This window comes from Heloderma suspectum, chromosome 10 (genome assembly GCF_057233095.1).
Source record: "Heloderma suspectum isolate Gila_16-S chromosome 10, 16-S_ref, whole genome shotgun sequence".
NCBI lineage: Eukaryota > Metazoa > Chordata > Lepidosauria > Squamata > Helodermatidae > Heloderma > Heloderma suspectum.
Genome location: NC_139467.1, coordinates 31969301 through 31994072, shown reverse-complemented (window position 1 = coordinate 31994072; position 24772 = coordinate 31969301). Strand labels below are relative to the sequence as shown.

The 24772-nt window shown below is 45.8% G+C and overlaps 1 protein-coding gene across 3 annotated transcripts; it reads left to right on the top strand.

Moving 5' to 3' along the window:
- The first annotated feature begins 1179 nt into the window (after positions 1-1179).
- PIGV (phosphatidylinositol glycan anchor biosynthesis class V) lies at positions 1180-24740 on the top strand. Of its 3 annotated transcripts, none has more exons than XM_084815786.1 (6): positions 1180-1261; positions 4252-4325; positions 7750-7794; positions 9328-9487; positions 18239-19411; positions 23556-24740. In XM_084815786.1, the coding sequence occupies exons 4-6, from the start codon at positions 9383-9385 to the stop codon at positions 23853-23855; spliced, it is 1578 nt and encodes a 525-aa protein (XP_084671912.1). In that variant the 5' UTR covers positions 1180-1261; positions 4252-4325; positions 7750-7794; positions 9328-9382; the 3' UTR covers positions 23856-24740. The 3 variants fall into 3 exon arrangements, with proteins under 3 accessions (XP_084671912.1, XP_084671910.1, XP_084671909.1); XM_084815784.1 differs by having other exon boundaries at positions 4247-4325; XM_084815783.1 differs by lacking the exon at positions 4252-4325.
- Positions 24741-24772: the final 32 nt, after the last annotated feature.

Sequence of the window (24772 nt, the reverse complement as noted above, 5' to 3'; positions counted from 1 at the left end):
TTTCTTCCCCTCCCCCCAGTGCAAATAACCATATAGGATTTTCACCACAGAGGTGCCAAGGTGTAGTCCAATGTCACTCTTGCGTCCAAACAGGAGAGAACCATGGCCAACAGCAGCTTCTAATGTATAACCGTAGGCATTATTTATTATCAGTTTAAACCCTCCAGCTGGAAGTTCTGGATACAAGTCACTCTATGATGATACTAAAGCCAGGGGGTAGACAGCCTTTTTAGGGCCATGGGCACGTTTGACATTTCACAAGCGTCCTGGCTACCACCACAAATGGCCGTGGGGGGCACGGCCAACCACAAAACTTTGGGAGCACCCCCCCTTTTTTCTATGTGCAGGTGTGTGAGAGAACTTTTACATGTGCTTTCTTTTTCTGTGGCTGTTTTCTCTGGTTTTATCTCTCTCTCTCTGGCCGTTTCCCCGGTCTCACTGGCTCTCTCTGGCTGCTTTTATGTCTGTCTGTCTGTCTTTCTCTCTCTCTCTCGCTGGCTCCCCCCCCCTCCCTATTCTGGCTTTCCCCCCCTTATGCTTCTCCACCTCGCGCGTCTTTCTCAACTTACCCCCGCCCCCCTTTTCTGCCGGCTTCTTTCTCAGCTTCGTTCTCACTTCCTCAGCCCCCCGTGCGCCCTTCCCATTGCTCCCGAGACCGATTTTTTTTTTTTTTGGGGGGGGGGGAGAAAAATGTGTGGAGAAGTGAGAGACGAGCCCGGCCGAGACAAGGCCCCGGAGACAGTGAGGGGCAGGGGGCCCCGCCGTGCTCGGGAGAAGAGGCGACGGAATGACAGCCTGAGGGGGACAAAGGCAGAGGCAGCCCCCGTCGCCCGGGCAAAACCCGCAGAGCAGGCGGCAGCCCGCGTCCGCCTCCCCAGCCCTCACCGCTCCATCGCCTCCCCTCAGGGCGAGCCTCACGGGCCTCCTCTCCCGCCTCCCCTCGCAGCGCGACAGCGGGACGCCGGGGCGCTCTGACAGGAAAGCGGCGTCGGGGAGGGAGCGGACAGAAAGGCGGAGAGGCTAGAGCGGCGGTCATGAGTGGGGACGGACGCAGTCGAGCCTCTCTGTCTCCTTCCACGCCGCCGTGTCTATGATCCCGTCGGCGTTCGAATGCCGGAAGGGCGGCTGCTTCGCGTTACTGCGCAGGCGCCAAGGGCCCTTTGCCAACGGAAGTCGTTCGCCGCGGGCCGGAAATGGGACAAGCAGAGGCTGTGGTGCGAGAGGGAGCCGGAGCGGTTAAGTCCCTGCGCTGAGCGCTCAGGTGCGGGGTGAAGGAGGAGGCGTTGGGGCTGTCGTCAGTGACGGGGAGTGGGAGAGGGGGCTGACTGCCAGGCCCTCCCCGGACCGGCTCGCCCCATTAGCGCCTTCCTACAAGGGCGCATCCCATTGGCTGCCGCCTGTCCTATGGGCTACCTTCTTCCCGCCCGCAGAGTGAGGCCCACCCACGCACCTCCCTTCCTCTCCAGTGCTCATCCCCACGCCGCTGCTCTCCTACCCCTGGCCCCTTTTCATAGCCGAGGAGTAACTAGGTGTGTGGTGTAATAGTTGGAGGCTCGGACCAAGGTTATCCCACCTTTCCTCCCAAGAGCTCAGGATGTGGAAAGGGGGCTACCCCCTTCATCTTCACAACAACCTTGTGGGGTGGGTTCAACTGAGAGAAAGTGGCTGACCCAAAGTCACCCTGCGAGCTTCATGGCCCAAGCAGGTTCAAATCCCTGTTCAGCTATGAAGTTCGTTGTGCGAGTTTTGCCAGTTTGCCTTGTCTCAGCCTAACCCGTATTATAAGGATTGGATGACATGTATGCTGCTGTCCAGAGCTTCTTGGAGAAAAGGAGGAGCTAAGTAGCAAATACACATGAAGGCAAGGAGGGGCCATAGCTCAGTGATAACGAGTGCATGATTTGCATGCAGAAAGTCCCAGGTTCAGTCCCTGGCATCTGTGGTTAGAAAGGATCAAGTAGCAGATGATGGGAAAGTCCCCTCTCTGAGACCTTGAGAAGAGGTGGTGCTTGACCAGATGGACAAATAGTCTGACCTGATATATGGCAGCTTCCTGTGTTCATTTGTTTTTAATCAGAGCCTTTGTCCATCCAGTCTAGCACTATGTATTCTGACTAGCAGCAGTAGCTCTCCCAAAGTCTCAGGTGAAAGTGTTTTGCAGCCTTCCTCGAGATTCTTTTAAGATATGCCAGGGATTGAATCTGGGACATCGTATAGATAAAGTACATGTTTTACCCCTCAATAGCAATCCATATAGCCCAGAATTGTGTCATGTGAATGGCAGCTGTTCTCCAGGATCTCAGGCAGGGGTCTTTCTCATCACTTGAGGCCCTTTTAACTAGGGGTGCCTAGGCCTGAACAAATTGCTGTAGTACCTCTCTTTTTAGTAACTTGTCCTGTTCCTACAGTAGAATGGTGCCTTTCACTTTGTAGGCTAGAAAGCTAGCTGGCCTGTGGCTACAATCCAATGCAGGCTTACTAGAGATAAGCTACTCTGAGCTCACTGGGACTTACCTCTGAGTAAACACATATAGGGCCAGGCTGCCGCATCCCAACTGAGAGTAATTTGTTTTGGGCGGCATGGGGTATCCCTTTAATGAGATGTGTGTCCCATCACACAATTGAGTCACGTTATGCAATAATTAATTGCTTGGCACTTATATGTATGCTTGCATCTCTGAAGTGTAAAAGGAAGACTAGAATCTGTGGTTACGTGCTATGTGTTCACTGCAGACCTTCTGAATGTTTGCAGATACTCTTTTTTAAAATCAGACATTGGCATAAATATGGCAGATAAGGCTTATTGTACATGGCAAGTCAGTTGTCATAGAACTCTCTCTGGTGACTAAAATAGCAGGTCTTCAACGTATGTAGTTTTTAATGAAACATTGCCACATTAGTCTCTACTCTGGACTTTTCCCTCTAGGCTTTCCCATTCTATGTCATTTCAAAACCTATTTTTTTCTGTGTGCTTTTCCCAAGTCTGCATTGTTGTGCCTTTTCCCCATAGACAGTAGTTGCTTGGCTGGATCAAACAGAGAAAAAAAATAAGTAAGGCAATGCCTTTTACTGGAATGTTAGTCCCCCTTTCCTCCCTCCAAAGATAGTCTTTTTTGTATTCCATCTTCACAGGAAAACAGTTGGCTTATCTTTGATTTGGACCCATTTTTTTTAACTGCTGCTGTCTAATACTTATTCATGCCAATATTGTTCCAGGCACAGTGCGAAAGTGGCATAGTCTCTGCTCATGTATCTCACAATCTACATTTCAATATAAAATGCAGGGATGGAATGTTGAGGATTTAGAAATGAATAGCGGAGAAGCAGTTGGGGAAGATTAGGGTGAACACAGATGGAGCATTCTGGAGGTGGTCACAGTAGCTCTTTCACCTACAGTATAAATCCAATATCACAGTTTGTGTTGCAGGAATAGATACCAGTAAGTAAAACATGGAGAGAGCAATCCTATGGACCCTGGGCAAGTGTCCCAGGGACCATAGGATTGTTCGGATGCCCCCTTCTGAGGTTGAAGACATCATTGATCTCGGAAGGGGGAGTGGAAGATCTGACCCTCCTCCCCCGCCCCCTTCCAGCTGGTGCAGAAAGAACCACGCGGGCTGCCCTCCAAGGTTGGAAAAGTGGGTTTGGAGGAGGGAGAAAGGTGGTGTTCCAGGAGGAGGGGAGGGGACCAGAGAGTCCAGGATACAATTTATCCTGAGCCTCTTCCAGCCTCCTTCCCTCCCCCTCTGAAGTGCACTCACTAGATGGGCTAAAAAGCCTGTCTAGCAAAATCTGCAGGGTGGAAGGACAAGGAGGCAAAGATTGCCTCCGCTGCTCCTCTTCTCCTACACTGGATGATTGGACGCCTCCGAGTTCAGGGGCTTCCGATCACCAAGGGCACAACTTTATCAATCCTATCAATTGAATTAGGTATGTCCTGCCCCACCTACCCTTTTACAAATTGCCCCATGTACCTTTCTAAAAATATTTGGAAGCAAAACATATAAGTATTAAGGTTCACCTTTCTCCTTAATAATTTATATCACAAATATTTTAAAAACAGTTGCAAAGCTACCATGGGGAATTGGGTTAGCTGGGTGTTGGTGATGTTATGGGCACTAGCCAAAAGCCACCTACCATAGATAGCTTTTCCTTGGTTCAAATTGAACCTTCCTGAAAACCTTCAGATCCATTGATTTTTCAGTGTCTGTCCCAGAAAGAGAAAAAAATGTAAATTTCTTTGCAGGGCAGTGATGGCACCATCAAGCTACTTTTGCCACTCTTAAAATGTTAATCTGTCACCATACTTAGTGGTGAAAATACAGGTAAGTTGGTTGTTCAAGAAAGGCTTTGCTAAAGAACTGGTTTTTTGTGAGGAACTGCAAAGGGGGTGAGGTGGGGAAACAACAGTGAATAGAGGCTGTTCCAAGCCTAGGGGGCAGCATGGAGGAAGCACATGATACATGAGGCCAGGGCGGAAGTGATGGTGGGTGAGCTTCTGTGGATGCGGGGAGGGGGGATGAGAAGAGTGGGTGTAAGGGGAATCAAAGGAAGATACACAGTCTGGAACAGTGGGAGCTTTAATAGAGAGGAGTAGAAGTTGATGCAAAATGCAATGAGCCAATGAAGCAACTTTGATATTTGAGGATAGGGGAGGATTTTAGTTTCTTCTGTCAACTCTTAAAATACCTCTTCTCTACTGTTTGCATTTTGTCTTTGAAGATGTAATGGTCCTCAGCCTTTAACCTTAGTCCATAATGGTCGCCAGCGTTCTCATGTTTCCACACATGAGTTATAGTTCAGAGGTGAAGTGCTTGTATTTTATATATCAGGTCCCAGGTGCTCCATTAAAAGATCTTGGGCCCCATACTTAGGAAGGGCCTCTGCTTGAATCTGTTAATACATGTCTTCCACTTGGTGTAAGCAGAACTAGATAAACTATTGCTTTTGGTAGCACAAAGCGCTTCCTTAAAAAAAGAAAAGAAAAAAGAATGCTTTGAGTATCCACATAAGTAGCCGCATGAGAGACCAGGAAGAAGTCTCCTTATGGTGGTGGATAAACTCTGGCTTAGTCGTGTGAATCCACTCTTTGAATCCACTCAATTGGATTTGATGTCTTTAGCCTAGACAGGACAGATAGATAGGCAGTCTCTTTCCCATGTTTTATCACTAATTTGCATTCAACAGCATACCAGGGTGAGCCCCCTTTGGCAAACAGTCATGAAGCTAAAATATTCCACAGTTTGGCAGTAGTTACCCCTGCCCCCTGCTCTCATTTGGCCACCAGCCATCTGAATTAATATCAGTCCAACACTGGAGGCTCCCTGGCCCTGTTTCATTATGTGTAAGTATAGCAGACACTATGGGCAGCTGCCTGGCTGAGTGATAGTCAGATGGCAGCCTTTTCCTGATAGTTGAGAGTGACTGTATTCAGATTTAGCTAACCACCAGTATGTTGTGCAGTTGCTCTTGTGTTCTTTATAACAGGGTATAAAAATTGGCTCTGGGAGGCCATAGTAGTGCTGGTTCTTTGGTTCACAGCCACTGTGTGTGCTTTGGGAAAATTACTTTTGGCCTCAGTTCTCCATCTGTAAAATGGGAATAATAGGACGTTAAGCACTTTGTAAATTAAAAGTACAATATAGATACAAAAGAGGTGTGTCTGGGGGCACTGCCGAGAAACAGGCTTAACACACGCACACCCGCCCCACACACGCACAAAATAAGTGGTAAACAATAGCAAAAGAAGATAATGGTCAATCTGAGAGATTACACTCAGAGTGTAATCAAGTGTTGTCAGAGATGGTTGTTGAATTGTACCCAAAGAGGATGTAGCAGGGAGGTTGAAGCAGGTATGGCACATCCTTAGTTTAGCAATATTAGGATGCTGACAAGTCCTTAAGCATTAGGATGCTTAATTTGGGGCAATAGGATCAGTGACATTATATGTCTGTCAGGATTTATTGGCTGGATGACATCTCTGCTTCAAACCTTATCATTATATATCACAGTGAGAATTTAACAGCATCCTGGAACTAAATAAGACAAAGCTATTTTTCACTAGTTCCAAAGCAGGGAGAAGGAATTCTTCCATTTATGGAGGGATATTGTTTAAATAAATATAAGTATATAATTACAAAGTCTAAAAAAAAATCAGTGCAAGAAAATTGAGAATTAGGCCATGCTATTGTATGTGATTCTCTAAGCTATTCTGAACCCTGCTTTAAGCTGCAATGCTATCCTAATTTACATGAGAGTAAGTCTAATTGAACTCATTACGTCTTCTGAGTAGGTATATATAGCATTGTTAAGCACCTAGAGCCCAGGAGGATCTAATGAATAGCTCAGAATTTGGAAATATAAGAGTGATGTTTTGGCTTTGTTCTATTCTGATTTTATTCATTTTAAATGTTTTTATCCCACCTTTCCATCTTCAATTCTCAAGGTAGCTTACAAGACAATTTGAAGTAATATATAATAAAAATATCAATAACCAACACAGTGAAACATAACCAAGAACAGTTAAACGCAGTAGTAAACCCAGGATCACGCTAGAGACCATTAAACCCTGGAAAAACAAAGCAGGTTTTACCTGGAGCCTAAGAGCCAATCAAATTTGATGCCAGATTAATGGATGAGGAAGAGAATTCCACAGCTGAAGACCCTCTCCCTAGTAGCCACCTACCTCGCCTCCAATGGGACTGGCGCCCAGAGCCGTGCCTCCAATGAAGATGTCAATACTATCTTTTTAAATTAATATCTTGTCTTACTGCGCTTTAGGGCACCCAAAGCAGTCGTAGTAAATGCATAAAAGCAAAACAAAAAACCAATGACACAACCTAAATCAGATAGATAGGTAGATATATTTAAGAACCCATATAGATCTGCAAACCCGCAGTCAAACCAGCCTTTATGAAAGCACAGCAGGGTCCTTAACCTAACCCAAAAGCCTTGAGGAAAAGTAACTTGCCTCCCAAATTGTAGACAAATCTTTGAGTAGTTCTTTTTTGTTTTGCTTTAACAAACCTTAACTTCGGACCAGTAAAAAATATTTCCATTTAAACATAGTGCGTATATATTTGAATTGGGAAACACTTTTAAACAAATAACCTTTTCTGCAGAGGCTGTATGAAAAAAAGAAGGTGGGGGACTGCTTTGTACTGAGGAAATGAAAGTGGCTAGAAATTGAGGGGAAACAAACTACGTTTTTCTTAATTTCTCTGACTCGAAAGAAATGGGGGTGGGGAGAGGATAATGTAAATTATATTAGCAGAAGTTTGCTGAGGCCTGAATCCTGAGTTGTTTTTACTCTGGAGTATCCCTATTTTAATCTACAGGCATACTGTATGTACTTAAATCATTGCTTTATAACAGTGTATACATTGCCATGGATTTTATCTAGGAATCCTATATTATACCTATAATTTGATGGCCACAGCAGTACAAGGTGTGGAGAGGTACCAGCACAGTGAATGCCTACTGCCCTCTGGTGAAGCCTGTTTGCAGTGCAGGGCTTTAAAGCCATTTCATATTTCCATTTTAAAGGATTTTGAAAAACCCGTCATTTGGCTTATAGTTTTCCAGGCTCTTGTTAACAGGAGGGAATAAAAACTGGGTAGAAAGAATGGGGGTAGTTTGTTCTTGAAACCAGTGAGCTGGCTAGAAAACAAGAGGCATTTGCTAGGCTTAAATTTGCATGAGGTTTTGTTTCATTTTGTTTTTAAAACAATGATTTTCTCTCTCTTTCAGAGCATCAACTGCAGAGAAATGCTTGGTTGTACATACCGTGCAAAGGCAAGCCTACTCAGTATTCTTTGATAACAGGCTGGGAGGTTCTAGTTACCGTTTCGAGAGGGTGTGCCTTCTGTTGTCAATGGGGCAACTCTAGATATTCTGCATCCTCCACAAGGTCATATGGAGGTGCTCTCTTTCTCCCATATTCACAACAAGTTTCTGCCCTCTTTCCATTATGATGGGTAGGATGTGTTTGGTGGGAGGGCTTGTATAGTGCAACAACCCCGGGAAGTGAGGGCAGTGCTCTGTGTCTCTGCAGTCTACACACAGAGGCACACTGCACACACCCCTTGGGGATCCTTGTAGATGAGGGCCAGATCATGTTTAGACACCAGTACCTATTATTTCATCCCCCACCCTCCCCTTAGACCTGCTTGCATGCCTAGCAACCAGTGCCCCTCGCACTGAGGAGAGGAATAAAGACTGATGTGTTTCAGGCCTAGAAGGAACAGCTTAGGGATGAATGTGGGCATACAGAAGTGAGCCACAGGCATTACAGTGAAATATAGCCAAGTAACTGGGCAAGACCTGGGGAACCTCGGACAAAGGTGAGGGTCCCAAACAATGGAGAGAGGGAGGAGCTGAGGCAAGGGGAAGGAAGACGGGGCAGCCCCATTTTTATGGCTACATTTCCCCAACATGAGGTAGTCATTTCACAACCAATAATTAATCTCTTCACAGACTAGTTTGAGACCCAAGGCTGTACATTTATTCCCTTTATTATACTTACAATCTGCCTTTTCTCCAAGGAGCTCAAGGTGGTGTACCTCATTCTCTCTCCCATTCCAACACTCTGGCCCAGGGGTAAGCAGCCTTTTTTTGACCATGGGCACATTTGGCAATTTGGGACACTGTCCTGGGCACCACCACAAAATAGTTGCCATGGGAGGTATGGCAAAGGACATGTAGTTTTCCCAAACAGCTAAGTACAAGGCAGAGTGGGGTCTGAGCCCCAACGCACTAAACAACTGTTTGAAACCATAGTTTTCAATACCAACAGAAACCTATTTTACAGCAAAATGTGTTAATTTTTTTAAAAGATGAGATGGGTAGGGCACCTTGGCAGGCACCAAGAAAGATGTCTGGGGGTGCATCTACACTTGGGGTCCCTTACTCTAACCACTGTACCACACTGGCCACTGGCTTATGGATACTACGTGCAGGAACCACTTTTACATGGGGAAGTACCTTTACATGTAATACGACGCTCTGCCTACAGTCTAAAGTAGTGTAGTCCACAGTTTGTTCAATACATTCATATCCAGCCTCTCCTCCAAAAGAGCTCAAAGGAGAAGACATGGTTCTCCCTCCCGTTTTATCCTCACAACAGTCTTGTGGGGTATGTTAAGCTGAGTCCAGAGTCACCCACTGAACTTTATGGCTGAGAGCAGATTTGAATTGGGGTCTCTTCAGTCCTAGTCCAACACTCTGACCACTGCACCTCACCAGCTCTCTTATTTTGGTGAGTGAGCGTTAGAATCGTTTTTTGCTTGTCATTTACAAACATGGCACAACCTTGTGATCTGATTTCAGGTTTTGAAACTGCCCAATAGAATTCACTGCACGGAAGGGAATAGTGACCCATTTGATGGCCTTCCGGGTCTGGATGCTGCTGAGGAATGGAAAGGACCCTCGTTGCCAAGAGGTGGTTTGGTTTGCCGTACTTTGCAGAGCCGTCACACTGCTCCTCCAGGCAAGTCCCAAACACCAGGCGCAGATGATTACAGTTACTGAAATATAATTCCTTTGTGCCCAGCTCACATCAGCCCATAATTGGCATTAAAAAAATCAGGTTCACCTTATTTGATTTCAACATTTCAGAAAGAAAATTATCTGCCATGCACTGAGAAGGGCCATAGCTCCATGATAGTGTACGTGCCTTGTCTGTAGAAGTTCTTGGGCTTAACTCCCTGGCACCTCCAGTTTAAAGGGTCAGATAGCAGATGAAAGGGAAGACTGTGGAGAGCTGTTGACCACCAGAGTAGACGATACTGGGATAGATGGATGTAAGAAGGATGGTCTCCCAAGGATCTGTGATCTCCCAAGGACTGGTGCTTTTTAACTAGTTTGTAAATGAACTGGAATTAGAGGTGAGCAGTGAGCCGGCCTAGTTCTTTTAGGGCGCAATCCTATCAGGATAGGCGGCCGTCTCTGAACTCGGAGGTTACTGCCTATCCAATGCAGAACAGGAGAAGTGCGGAGGGAATTGTTTCCTCCGCGCTTCAGCCGCCCTGCTTTTGCAGCTAGACAGTCAATTTCGGCTGTTTAGCCATGGGAAGGTGGAGCGGGGGAAGTGGCTGCCGGACGACACATAGGATGTGTCGTACTGGCATTTCTGCCTTCCCCACCCTGGAACACCCTGTTTTCGTTGCTCTGTGTTCCTCTTCCGAGCGCAGAGCGTGGGGCCATTCCGAGCTGCCTGCATGGCAACGTGAGGGTTCAGGGGGACGTTCCCAGGGAACCGACGTATCCTATGGCCGTCTAGCCACTGACTAGCGGCCATAGGATTGCTCCCTTAATATACCAAAATCATTCAGGGTTCTAAAAATTAAAAAGTGGATTCTGAAGGGCTCCAAAAGGATCTTTCTAAACTGAGTGAACAGGGATTAAAATGGCAAGTGGAGTTCAATGTCAATAAGTGTGTAGCGATGCACAATGGGGAGGGGGAATCCTAACTTGAGTGCCAATTTTTGGTAAAGGGGTGGGGGTACAAATAAATAAATCAACAATAACTTAATGTATGTGCTGTTGGGGTCTGAGCTGGCAGTGACTGGTTTCGAAAGAGATCTTGGGGTTGTGGTGGGTAGCTCATTGAAAATGGCAACCCAGTGTATGCAGGCTGTAAAAGAAAGGCCAGTGGCGCTGAATTGGGGAGGAGAGGGCGGGGGGAGATTCAGGACAGACAAAAAGAAGTGCTTTTTAGCACAGCGTGTAGTTAATGGAATGTCTTCCACAAGATATGGCGATAGCCACCAACTTAGATGGCTTTAAAGGGAGATTAGACAAATTCACGGAGGAGAAGGCTATCAATGGCTATTAGTCATAATGGCTATATACTACCTTCAGGATCAGAGGCACCATGCTTCTGAATACCACTTGTTGGGGAGCATGAGTGGGAAGATGTTCTTACCCTCATGTTCTGCTTGTGTGCTTCACATGGGCATTTGGTTGGTCACCGTGAGCACAGGGTACTGGAGTGGAAAGGCCTTTGGTCTGATTCAGCGTGGCTCTTCTTACCTTCTTAAATTGCATGACCTGGTATGAGGCAGGTTCTTATGAGAGAGTACAATCAAATAGATAATTTACTATCCAGTACAGAAGTAGTCATTATGAAATCTGGACATGGTAAAGATTCTCCTCAAGGGGAACATACCCATTTTGATCAAGTAATCTTCCAATTCATGTTTTTACAGTCAGGGCCAGAAATATTGGAACAAGGATAACTGTTTTGGCAATTGGCCTCTGTACGCCAACACATTGAAGTTGAAAGGAAACACATCCAGATGGGAGTGAAGTCAGGACTTTCAGCTGTAATTCAAGGGGTTCGACAAAAGTGGGGCACTAACCATTCAGGAAGTACAGCCAGTGGCATACACCCCCCCCCCCCATGGCTCATAAGTAATGGAACGAATGGCTGACAAGCAGCTGCATGGCCAGGTGTGGCCTGTTTCCTGGGCACCCCATGACCAATCAAGCAGATAAAAGGCCTGGAGGTGGTTCTGAGTGTGACATTTGCATTTGGTAGCTGTTCACTGGAACTCCCAGCATGAGGTCCAAAGAGGTGTCCATGTGAGTGAAGGAGGCCATCATTAGGCTGAGGAAACAAAATAAACCCATCAGAGAGATAGCAAGATCATCGGGAGTGGCCAATACAACAGTTTGGAACATCCTGAAAAAGAAGGAATTAACTGGCAAGCTCAGCAACGGCAAAAGGCCTGGCAGACCATGGAAGACAACTAAAGTGGATGACCGCAGAACTCTGCTCATGGTGAAGAGGAACCCTTTCACAACATCTAGGCAGGTCAAGAATGCTCTTGAGGAGGTAGGCATGTCATTGTCAACATCTACAGTCAAGAGACGGCTTTATGAATGTAAATACAGAGGTTTCACAACAAGGTGCAAACCACTGGTAATGTTCAAGAACAGACAGGCCAGATTAGCCTTTGCCAGCAAACACCTAAAAAGCCTGCCCAGTTCTGGAATAAGATTCTTTGGACTGATGAAACCAATATTAACTTGTACCAGAATGATGGGAAGAGAAAAGTATGGAGAAGGAAAGGAACAGCTTCTGATCCAAAGCATACCACATCATCTATCAGACATGGTGGGGGCAGTGTTATGGCATGGGCATGTATGGCTGCCAATGGAACCGGGTCACTGGTGTTTATTGATGACCTGACTGCTGATAAAAGCAGCAGGATGAATTCTGAAGTGTATAGGGCTATACCTTCTGCTCAGATTCAGCCGAATGCTACCAAACTGATAGGATGCTGCTTCATATTGCAGATGGGTAATGACCCAAAACATACAGCAAAAGCTGCCCAAGAGTTTCTCAAGGCAAAGAAGCGGGATGTTCTTCAGTTGTTCGGCCAAGTCAGTTACCTGATCTCAACCCAACAGAGCATGCTTTTCAGTTATTGAAGACAAGTCTGAAGGCAGAAAGACTCAGAAACAAGCAGCAGCTGAAGGCAGCTGCAGTAAAGGCCTGGCAAAGCATCTTGAGGGAGGAAACTCAGCATTTGGTCATGTCCATGGGTTCCAGACTTCAGGCAGTCATTGACTGCAAAGGATTTTCCTCCAGGTATTAAAGGCGATCCTTAAGTTTGAAATGATGTTGGTTTGTTCCATTACTTATGCGCCACCAACGATGGGGGTGTGTGCATGCCACTGGCTGTACTTCCTGAATGGTTAGTGCCCCACTTTTGTTGAACCCCTTGAATTACAGCTGAAAGTCCTGACTTCACTCCCATCTGGGTGTGTTTCCTTTGAACTTCAATGTGGTGGTGTACAGAGGCCAGCTGCCAAAACAGATATCCTTGTTCCAATATTTCTGGCCCTGACTGTATTTGTTCATACTGTACTGTGGCATGGAGTATTATAGATTCTATCCAAAGAGGACAAATCACATTGAGAGCACTCAGTTTTCAAGTCTAGTTTTAAACTCCTGATGAAGTAAAGGTGGGCTTTCCCAGTTTGGTTGACTTCAGAAAAATACATATGAATGCAGCATGTGAATGACCTTCTGCTGTGCATCAAAAATATGCCAATTCTGGGCTAAGAAAATTCAAGTCCTGTCATTAACTTAAACTATGAAACAAATAAACGTTCTTATTTTGCATGACCTTGGTTGATAAATGTGTGCTCCTGAGCTGGGCATACACATTTTTTCCCCAGACAGAGGATAACAGTCTGGAGATCCTGAGGGTGTAGTGAATAACCATACAAAGTACAGGTGATCTGCTTCTTGAACACTGGAATATTTATGCCAGTGTTCAGCAAGGTCAAGGACCAATAGTGTGATTCATCCAGACCATTGGTCTGGATATGGAGCAGGCCAAAAAGAATCCAAGGGTCAAAGGCAGGTGGTGTGGGTGGTCTTAAGACTGGCTGGAGGTCAGGTTCTGGAGGAGGCTAAAGACAAGGCAGTTTAGCAGACTCACAGATGTCTTTGCTCACAGACAAGCCGGAACAACACTTATGTGGGGCCAGGTAGGCCCCAATTGGTTCCCCAGATCATGCGGTTAGGCTGGGCTAAGAAAAGCCTAGTACCATCTGTGACCATTTCAAGGCGCCGCAGCACAGCAGAGATCAATTTGGAAGCTCCTTCTTGATAGTTACCTCAGTGACAGCAGGGAATAGGTATCCTGCTGCCAGTATCCCCATTTCGTGATCCCTGGCACCTGACCATTTCATAGGCCACTATCTAAGAAATGGTCAGAGTTTTCCAAACCCTGGATACCCGAGGCAGGCTTCATTTCTTAACACATCCAAAAAGGTTTACTTGTAGAAAATAAATGAGTAAAAATGGCTTGGCTTCCGTGGAGCCCACAGCCATTGTTTCTGCATGAGGAGTAATTCTCAATAGAAAGAGGCAAGTCCAGAGCACCAACTCATGCAGATGTGTGATAGGCAGCCTCCTTTGTGAATAGGGAATTCTGCTGCATCTCTGTATCAGGAGTTACTGAATTTTCCAAATGCAGAGATGGGGAAGAATTATGTACAGCCAAACAGGCTGTAGCTCAGAGGAGGAGCTCTAGCTTAGGGGAGGGGCCATCGCTCAATGGTGAAGCACATGCTTTGCATGAAGAACGTCCCAGGTTTAATCCCTGGCATCTCCAAGTAGGCCAGGAAAAACTCCTGCCTGAAACCTGGGAGAGTTGCTGCCAGTCAGTGTTGTTGACAATACTGGGCTAGATGGACCAATGATCTGACTCTGTATAAGGCAGCTTTCTATCTTCCAAGATGCTGATTAAAAGGAGGCAAAACTGGAGCAGTGAATAATGCAGAGATGCAGCAAGAAGCCTCTTCTGTGAAAGGGTGGTTGGGATGCACAGAGGGCTTTAATTGTTTTGTTTCAGCATGGAAGCGTGCCCCCTCGCAATAGTTTGGGAATTATGGTATACATACTTTCAGATGTGTTTCTTCAGTTATCATGAGGACCACAAACTTAAAACAACACAAACTAAATTAGAGATTCTCAGTAACCCATATTCAGTTCTGGGGATCAGATTCCATGCAAACTCTCTGAAGGAAAGCAGTGGTGGCTTTGCATTCCACATGCCGGCAGGATTTTTTTCCAGCTGCTTCTGGTCTCTGGAGGAACACGAAACTTGCTCCATGAGCTATTTCTCTACTTAACAGACATTTGACATTTATGTTTAACATATTTTCACCACCACAGCAAGGGAGGCCCTGAAAAGGGGGCATCCTGCACATTTTGCCAAAGATGTATACCAGTTTTTCTCATAAACTCTTGACTGAATCCAAGCCCTGAACCAGAAATGCTGCCTTTAGGCCAGAGGGAATCATAGAATAGTAGGGTTGGAAGGGGCCTACAAGGCCATCGAGTCCAACCCCCTGCTCAGTGCAGGAAATGTAGCTCCTAATTTGCCTGCTGTGATAGCAGCAAGAAAGCCAGCTATCCTGCATCATTAGCAGTGTAAAAATGAGTCTAGTATCAAGGCTTAGTTACAAGGGTTTGGAGGTATCTCAGTCCGAAGCTGGAATGGAGCCTGTGAGCTTAGGTCCAGGCTAAAGCAAATGGGCCAAACAGGTGTCAGGAATTCATACCAGTTTGGGATGAGAAAACCAGAGTAAATCAGAGGCAAGGTAAATCATTGCTAAGGATTATTTTCAGTAAGAGTGGACAAGAGGAAAGACGGAGAGGGAGTTTGCATTAAGACCTACAGGAGGCTAGTCTGGAAGCAGGAGATAAAGGAAGGGGCTCTTGCACTGGCCCATCTCAAAGGCTTAAGAAGAGGCCTGATGGATCAGAGTAAAAGCCCAACTAGTCCAGCATCCCATTTCCCATAGTGGCCAACCAGGTGCCTCTAGAAAGCATGCCAGCAGGACAGGAAGATAATAGCCCTCCCCTGCTGTTCCCCCCCAGCAATGGTATTCAGTGGCGAATTGCCCCTGAAGCTGGAGGTTCCATATAGAACCATCATGGCTAATAGTTGCTGACAGTCCTCCTCCTCCTCCTTGAATTTGCCTAATCCTCTTCTAAAGCCACCCGAGCCAGTGGCCACCGCCACCTCTTGTAGCGGTGAGTTCCACAACTTAATTGCGTATTGTGTGAAGAGTGTCTGCCCCAAAGCACCTGCCAGTCCCAATGTCATTGGTTGACTCCCTCTCCACTTCCTCCATACTCTGCATAAATCTTTCTTGTGTCTGTTGTGCCCTCCCTCCCTCCATGATAGTTTGGGTGTTTGGATTGCTTTAGGGCCCTTGTAGTTAGTCCAAGGTGGTTTTCCTGGGCCAGTGATTTATGTATTTATTTGTAATTTTAGGCATATATGTAAGGGGACGGGGGGCCCATAACACTGTGGCAGAGCACCTGCTTTGTATGTGGAAGGTCCCAGGTTCAATCCCTGGCATCTCCTGATAACAGGATCAGGTAGCAAGAGATGGGAAAGACCCTTCTCTTCCTGAGACCCTGGAGAGCCGCTACCAGCCAGAATAGGCAATACTGAGCTAGATGGATGAATAGTCTGACCTGATCGAAGGCAGCTTCCCACATTCCTGTGTCAGGTGAAATAGGGCAAAATCAGCAACAGGCAAATCTCACAATAAGCTGGCCAAAGTGTATAGCTTATTTACAGTGTGTTTACTTGGAAATAGGTCCCATTGTATTCAGTGGGGTTTACTCCCAGGGAGATTTGTGTAGGATTGTAGCCTCAGTGAGGCAAGTAGAAGAGACTTTGGACTTCCCTCATGACAGCCACTACAGGGGACCTACTTATAGTTCTAAGGTGGGTTCTAATGCTGGGCACTGTGCTGGACACCACCCACTGATGTCAGCTAGGCTGCCATCAGGAGAACTCCTTTTGGTCCTTCGTAGCTCTGCTTGGATATGAGTCAGCTGCTGCAAGGCGAGAGGAATTGTACCCTCTGGCCAGCCAAACAGTCATTGCCACCAAGAATGGGTTTTGTTATAAAAACACAACTGCCTTTGTTGGGTTTAATTTCATTGGATGCAACAGCTCTCCATTTTTTGTTCCAACATATGATCAGTTTGATTTCACAAAGGAAACCCCCATGGTTTGACATTTTGAGTTGTATGTCTGCTCAGTGCGTTGATTTATTTTATTTTATTTTTGGCAGATGATCTTGGCACAGTTTAAAAATTGCAGCCTTTGGCATACTCTTCTTTATACCAGGTGATTAACCAGCTGTACACAGCAGACTCAAAGGACTGCTCTTCGGTTAGCTTTTCCAGAGCACCTTAGCCTCAGTATATGGGAGAGCTGGGGCAGTGTACCTGGTGCTGTCCAGATGCTTTGGACTGCATCTCTCATAATTCCCAGCCAGCATGGCCATTGTCCAATACATCTGGAGGGCACCATGTTGAGGAAGGCTAGTAATACTGGCTAAGCCACTGAACTATGAACTGGAAGTCATTGGTCTGAATGTTACCTCTGCCATGAACTCACGAGGTGGCCTTAGATGAGTGACTATCTCAGCCTCGGCCACACATCTGCAATATGGGGATAATAATTCAGTCATGCCTTGCTGGTTTGTTGTAAGGATTACAAGATAATATATGCCTAACCTCTCCCCCTTATCTGAGCCTTATTCATCGTATTTGCAGTCCCACTGAGCAGGACTAGAGGGCAATAAGAAGATGGTATCAGTGGCAAAAGAAAAGAGTTCCCCTATTGCTGATTTTGCCCTATTTCTCCTCTGCCCCTTAAAGGCCAGAGATTCCTCTAAAAACAGTATCTCCGTGGTTAATCACCCAAAAAGCTGGGTATAACACCTACAAGTACATGCCACAGGGATTGGGGCCATCTTTCAATAGCCGGGGCCATCTTTCAATAGCCAGAGCCAGTGCAATCATAGAGGCACACTAGGCAACTGCTTAGGGTGCCAAAACTCCAGGGATGCCTGCCTCAACTATAGAGCAGGGGTGTCGAATCTCAAGCCCACAGGCCAAATCTGGCCCACCTGAGGTCTCAGTCTGGCCCTCCAGAATTCCCCAGATGGTCATATCCCCTTTCCCCTGACCACTGATTGTTAGGTGATTTCCTGGCTTTTGCATGTTTTTTCCCCAATTCTAAAAGCTTAATGTGAAGGAATGCTGGAATTAGTCCCAACGTCCCTGCAAGGTAGGACAGGCCAAACCTGGCCTCAAGTCCCCAAGAATACTCGGTTGCCACCTTCGCTGGCCAAGAGGCACTGACATTAGCACTGAGGTTGCTCAGAAAGGATCACACCAACTTGGAGTTGGATAAATGTTTATTATAGGGAAAGGGATGGAGGGAAAAGGAGAATTGGAGGTGGTAGATTGTACAAAGCTGAAATACTTAGAAAAGGAAACCAGGATACACAGAGAGCCTTTATATGCGTTCCCAAGCAAAATAACAAAACTAGCTAGCCTGTCCTTATACATACCCAACTATGAGCCTACCAGGATAGCATCCAGCTGTCAGCAGGTCCAAAAGCCACCAGAATGAAAGGAGATGACATGTCTCTACCTCAGCCTCCTTTTAAGGGTTGGCTGGCTGAGGATGATGTGGATTGTAGTCCAGCACATCTGGAGGCCACCAGTTTGAGAAACGCTGCCAGATATGATACATCGCGTAATGTGCTGCTCCATGTTGCATTACGTTCCTGCTTATTGCAGCATGTGATGAAAGAATCACTTTCACATCTTCCATCTTGTTTTGGGGAGGGCGAGGAACAAGATCTTAGCTTAGTTGTCATTTTCTTCTCCCCCACCCAGGCCCTTTTCAACCTCCTGATCCCTGATCATGCGGCAGATGCCTTCTCTCCACCCCGATTGTCCGCGTCTGGGTTCTGCGACAGGCTCTTGGAATGGCTCCTGGGAGGCCTGTCACGGTGGGATGCCGAGCACTTCTTATTCATAGCCGAGCATGGCTACGTGTATGAGCACAACTGTGCCTTCTTCCCCCTGTTTCCCCTGAGCCTGCGAGTGGCAGCAGAAACGGCCCTGTGGCCCTTGCGAGGCTTCCTGTGTCTCCGGAGCCGCCTGCTCCTTTCTGCAGCTCTGCTCAATGGCCTCTTCTCCGTCTTGGCATCTTGGATTCTGTATGAGCTCAGCTGTGTGGTCCTTCAGTGCCGCAAGAGGGCCTTCCTGTCGGCCATCCTCTTCTGCCTCACCCCCGCTAATGTCTTTATGGCAGCTGCTTATTCAGAAAGCATGTTTGCTGTCCTAGTGTTTGGTGCCATGTGGCAGCTAGAGAAAGAGCAACATTGGGCCAGCATCCTCCTCTTTTCTTTAGCCGCTGGTGTGCGCTCCAATGGGCTAATCAATGCTGGTTTCCTCCTCTATTCCCAGACAAAACATTTTGCCTCCCAATGCCAGGCAAGGACTGGAACTGGGGTAAAGCCGCTGCAGAGCTTAGGTCACTTCCTAAACGGGGCAGCTTCCCTGGTGGTCATGGCTGCCCCTGTTTTCCTACCGTTTACTCTGTTTCAGTTCTATGCCTACATTAGATTCTGCAATCCCAGTGTGAGCCTAGAACATGCTGTGCCAGAGCCCCTGTTGCAGCTGGCTGTGAATAAGGGGTATCGTGTAGTCACCTCAAATGATGGGAAACCCCCATGGTGCTCCTGGGACCTTCCTGTGCTCTACACCTATATTCAAGATGCTTACTGGAATGTCGGCTTCCTCCGGTACTTTGAGCTCAAACAGATCCCCAACTTCCTACTAGCTGCGCCTGCTGTTGTGCTGGGCTTGTGGGCAGCCTGTTGGTACATCGCTGCGAACCCTTGGCACTGCCTAACGCTCGGCCTGCTGAGGAGAAAGACTGGAGGAATGCAAGGAGAAGACTCTGGCAAGCCATCTGTTGGTTTTTCCTCTCCTGGTGTATTTGTTTACATGGTCCATGCAACAGCTCTGTTGGCGTTTGGGACTTTTTGCATGCATGTACAGGTGAGTCTGGCAGATTCTTTCAGGGGGAAGGGCAAATAGTGATGGCAGCTTAATGGCAACTCCCTGCTCAGTGTTTGGCACTCCATAGTGTGGCCCTTAGGAGCAGATGATCTGGTGCTGCCAGCCAGGTGCTATATAGCAGATCATCTGCTCCTAAGGGCCACACTATGGAGTGCCAAACACTGAGCAGGGAGTTGCAGCCATTCCCAGCTTCTAACCAAGGGCAGTACCCATTTATACTTATTTCATTCATGCTCGACATTTTTTAAAGGTGCACATCTACGAGATTTTATGTATGCACCTAAAAAATGTAATGTGGGAAGTCACGAGACTTCAAGCTTTCCCAGCTCTGTTAACCTGACGTCCTTTAATTGGAGATAAAGCCTGAGGTGCCACATATACTAAGCATGTATACTAGCATATGTTAGAGACCATAGATTGTGACTGAGTACATGCTTCTCATGCAGAAGGTCCAGGGTTCAATCCCTGACATCTCCAGGTAAAAAAAGGATCAGGTAATGAGTGACGAAAAATACCTCTGCATGGAACCTTGGGGGTGTTGCTGCCAATCAGAGTAGACCATACGGGGCTAGTCTAACCCAGTATAAGTCAGCCTCCTATGTTCTTATGTGCTCTGCCCCTGAGCAGTTAGTCTAAGTTTGGGTTAACTAGCAACAGAAATAATTTAAAAAGGAACTAGAAACACTTAGCCTGGAGAAACAAGGAGTAAGTGATTATTACGTTCAAATATGTAAAAGTCTCTTGTGAAATAAAAATAATTGTTCACTCTTGCCAATGAGAGCAACAATATTTTAGTAATAGCAGCTGAAATTTGAACTGTGTGGCAGAGAGGACCTTGTATCTCTAAGAATGGCAATGGACCTGGGTGAAGGACCAGGTTGCCCTGTGGAAATGGTGGATTCCCCTGCTTTCAGTAAGCAGCTGGATGAGCATGCTGGCATTGGGCGGGGCCATGTAGAGATGTACGTGGAAACAGGAGTGGGCTCCTTTGCTGCAGGGTAAGCTCTGATCCCAGCCCCTTTCATTCTCAAAGGGCACACATACCTGACTCTGAACTGACAGTGGATCCCCCATCCCCAAGTGCTTTAGATTGTCCACTTTGTTCTGGCTTTTCAAACTCTTGTATGGTTATCTACTCAGATATTTGGCACTTCGCCTTTTTGAGTTTTTTTAGGGCGGGGGCATACTTTATAAATGCTTTAAAGTCCTCTCTGAAATGGTGTGGGAGGAGCTGGCTTTGACATAAAGGCCAATCAGTGCTGTGTGAATTTGTCTTCTGCTTCATAGCAGAAAAAAACAGACTCCCCCTGAACTTGATCTGTAGTAGAAGATTGTCCATGTATCTAAAATGTGTGGGTGTTCTTGGTGTGGACCCACAGCTGTAACTAATACACCCTTTAGAGAGGGATAAATGCTTCTCATTAGATGTGCAGCCTGATCCTGTGCATATTTACTCGGAAGCAAATCCAGTGAGTTCAGCAGGGCTTTCTCCTGGGTTAGTGTGGATGCAATTGCAGTTTTAGGGATTGGGATTTGTTTCTGAGTAAACATGCCCCCTATGTATCTTTTTGACATAAATCCTATACCTGAGGGATGGTGTTTCCAAAGTACCTGTTGCTCAGTGAGCTGAATGCAGCTGGCTGGATCCCAGAAGAGAGCTTTTATTGGGATAATTTATATCTTGCCCTCTCTTAGCTGGAGAGAGTTCTTCAAAGATGACAAGTCTCAGTGGCTATCCACTATTCCCTGGAAGTGATTCAAGGTTACTTAAGAGGGAGAAAGTTCCAAGAAAGAGGAAGTAGGGAATTCCTGTAGATCATTGGCAGCAAATGTTACCATGTGTTTGCATAGCAAAGCCTTACTCAGAGGCGTCTCCTGGGATCCTTCTCTGAACCTGGTGGTCAGCTTCTCAGAGGTATGGTGGAAGATCCATGCTGAAAGGCACGTAGTGGAAGCAGAGTTTCAAACATCCAACAGAGTTGACACAGTAAACATTGTATCAGGAAACTTGCTAAAAGTAGGGCATTTCCAAGAGCAGGAAACAGGGTCAGTTTGCACGTAACGACAACCCATGGGTTGTTCAACTGTCTTTGGAAGACAAAAACAAAATTCAAAGTGATCTTGATAGACTGGAGTGCTGGGCAGAAAACAACAGAATGAAATTTAATAGGGATAAATACCAAGTTCTGCACCTAGGAAAAAGAAACCAAATGCACAGTTACAAGATGGGGGATACGTGGCTCAACAACACTACAAGCGAGAAGGATCTTGGAATTGTTGTCGATCACAAGCTGAATATGAGCCAACAATGTGATGTGGCTGCAAAAAAGGCAAATGCTGTTTTAGGCTGCATTAATAGAAGCATATTCTATTACATAGCATATAAACCCATGGTTTGTTATTGGGTTAATTCTGGGTTGTTTAACCCCTAAACAACCCAGAGTGTTCAGGTTTGGATGCCATGCTAACAATCTACAAACAGGGCAATGGTAGGTTGTTAATTGAAAGCTAAAGTGATGAATGCACCAGTGACAGCAAGTTCCCTTGCTCCCCCTAGATTTTGTCAATTTGTGGGTAAAGCCCCACAAATTGCTGTTACTTCCAAACCGGGTCAGTGATTCCTTAGCGAGAAGATAAAAAAACAGCAGACCAGGTTCCCTGAAAGACAGCTTGCTCATCTCTATTGATCTTCAGTATGCAGCTGCAAGGGGAATGTTGGTATATTCTTGGTCACGCATCCAGTGATAACTTTCAGAGAGGTTGGCCTTGTTGTTCTGTTTCAGCAAAAATAACAGTTATGTAGTACCTTAAACGCTAACAAGTTTATTATGTCAATAATAATTCATTGAAATCATAATACATTTGGTAATTTATGGGCCACCCCCTTTTGAGCCTCCAATAATGGGCAATTTCTCAGTCATCCAAACTTGCTGTTGACTGCCCAGCTGTGCTTGCAATAAAAACACTTGAGGTTTTTTAATTATGTAATCTGCAGCTTATCTTCCTACACCTTCTAGTTCTCCCATATCACCTGTCAGTTTTCCCCTGCAGCGGTTTCTTTCAAATGACTTTTGTATTGCCTTCCACCCTACAATTGACTGTATTTTGTTATATAAATTACAGTATCCATGTACAAAATGTGTTTACTGTTTGTCCTCAAAATAACCCATCAAGGTAAGTTATTACTCTATTTTACAGATGGGTGATGGGAATAATTTATTATTATTTGTTGTTTATGTAGTGCCATGAATTTATATGGTACTTTTTATAGAATTAAATGAGCAAGAAGACCGAGTCCTGCCCCCAAGGAACTTACACTCTAAAATTTGACAGGGACTGAGGCGCTGAGGCTGAGAGTAGCTTACGTGATTAGCTAATAGCTGAGTTGCAATTTAAATTGAGGATTGCTGGACTCATAGCAGATACTCTTAACTACTATTCTACACCAGGTCTTTAAAAAAATGAAAGAAAGCAGCTTTAACTGCTGAGAGCAGGATTAAAAACTGTGACTGCAAATTGACAAGGCAGTATACTAAACCACTGACATGTAGCATCCACTGGAAAACATGCAGAAAGTGGTATGTAATTATATACATTGAAAATTGAGGGGGCTATATCTAGCCCATTTCTGGGTAGAACAGAAAACCTGCATTCTGTGGCTGACCCAGCCCTGATTTGTATGTCTGTACTGTTTTCAAGAGCCTCGTGTGGCGCAGAGTGGTAGGTGGCAGTATTGCAACTGAAACTCTCCGCACAACCTGAGTTCGATCCCAGCAGAAGATGGGTCCCAGGTAGCTGGCTCAAGTCGACTCAGCCTTCCATCCTTCCGAGGTCGGTAAAATGAGTACCCAGCTTGCTGGGGGAAAGGTAGTCACGACTGGGGAAGGCAATGGCAAACCACCCCGCTACAGTCTGCCATGAAAACGCCAGCAAAAGCAGTGTCCCTCTAGGAGTCAGCAATGACTCGGTGTTTGCACAGGAGGAACCTTTCGTTTCCTACTATGTTTGCATTATGTGCTTACTGAAATTTTAGTGGAGAGTGTTACATATCTTGAAATTGTTTTGAAAGGTCTCAGGCACATGGATAGGAAGGTAACTCTTGCTTTACATTTCTTTTAAACAGGTCATTACCAGATTTTTGGGTTCCTCCTCTCCAGTCCTTTATTGGTTCTCTGCTCATTTGCTTTATGACAATGAAATATTGCTGCAGAATGGAAGTCCATCTTCACAGCATGGAGCACTGCACTCTGAGAAACACTTATTAAGCAACTCTCCTAATTGGAGCAGGGATGGAAACCCTGTGCTGGCACTCCTGAGCTACTGGAGACAGAGCACCACACTCACCAAGTGTATTCTGGGATATGTCTTTTCCTACTGGCTGCTGGGGCTGGTCCTTCATTGTAACTTCTTTCCTTGGACTTAAGCAATTAAAAACCTACATGAATATGCTGGCTGATGAGAGCAGAGGTGGGCGGAAGGTAGTTTGGGATCTTCTGATAGATCTCTGGGTGATTCCTCACTCCCAGTGGTTCAACAGTGGGAACAACAAAACAACTGCAGCAAAATGTGAGGAAGGACTGTGAGCTCAGTTCAGTTCTAGTACTCAAAATGAGTACTGAAGGCACCTGCCTTCAGTCAGTAGATCTGTGTCCTAGTTAAAAACAAAGTAGATCCCAAAAAACTTGAGGTCTGTCGTCCCCTGGACTAACATTAAAATTTTGCAGAGCAGAATTGATTATTGATAACATGCGACTCCCCCTTTTGCAAGAGCTTCTCTGGTTTCCAGTCTGTTTCTAGGCCCAATTCAAAGTGGTAGTGATTACCTTTAAATAGCTTAGGACCAGGGTGCCTTAAGGACTGTCTCCTCTCATATGAACCTGCCCGCTCATTAAAATAAATAGGAGAGGCTTTTCTTCGCATCTTGCCAATATCTGAGGTACATTTGGTGTGGATGCAGCCATGCCTAGGCTTGGAAACTCTGTTTAGGGTAGTCCACCTCACTCCCTCTGATGGTTTTTCCACCATCGCGCGAACACCTTTCTTTTCCAGCAAGCATTTGGCCTGCTAAATCTAGGATTGTTTTATTGACTCTTTGGAGAATGGGATTTTTAAATTTCACTTATATCTCCTGTCCCCATTTTTTTTGGTGAAAAAAATTAAACTTTATTCTCTTATGTTTAATTGTTTTAATATTCATTGTAAGCTGCCTTGGGCATTTTTAAATGGAAAGATGGGGTATAGTTCTGCCTGCCTTCATGGGAATGTATCATGTTACAGCTTTCACCAAATACAAAAATTTTTGTTGTAGTTGTTTATTCAGTCAGTCGCTTCCGACTCTTC

Bases quoted from the DNA above. Each gene is read 5' to 3' on its own strand.
- PIGV (XM_084815783.1), top strand. From the start codon at position 9,383: ATGGCCTTCCGGGTCTGGATGCTGCTGAGGAATGGAAAGGACCCTCGT. The intron at 9,488-18,238 runs GCAAGTCCCAAA...TCCCCCACCCAG, and splicing joins CCGTCACACTGCTCCTCCAG to GCCCTTTTCAACCTCCTGAT. The intron at 19,412-23,555 runs GTGAGTCTGGCA...TCTTTTAAACAG, and splicing joins CTTTTTGCATGCATGTACAG to GTCATTACCAGATTTTTGGG.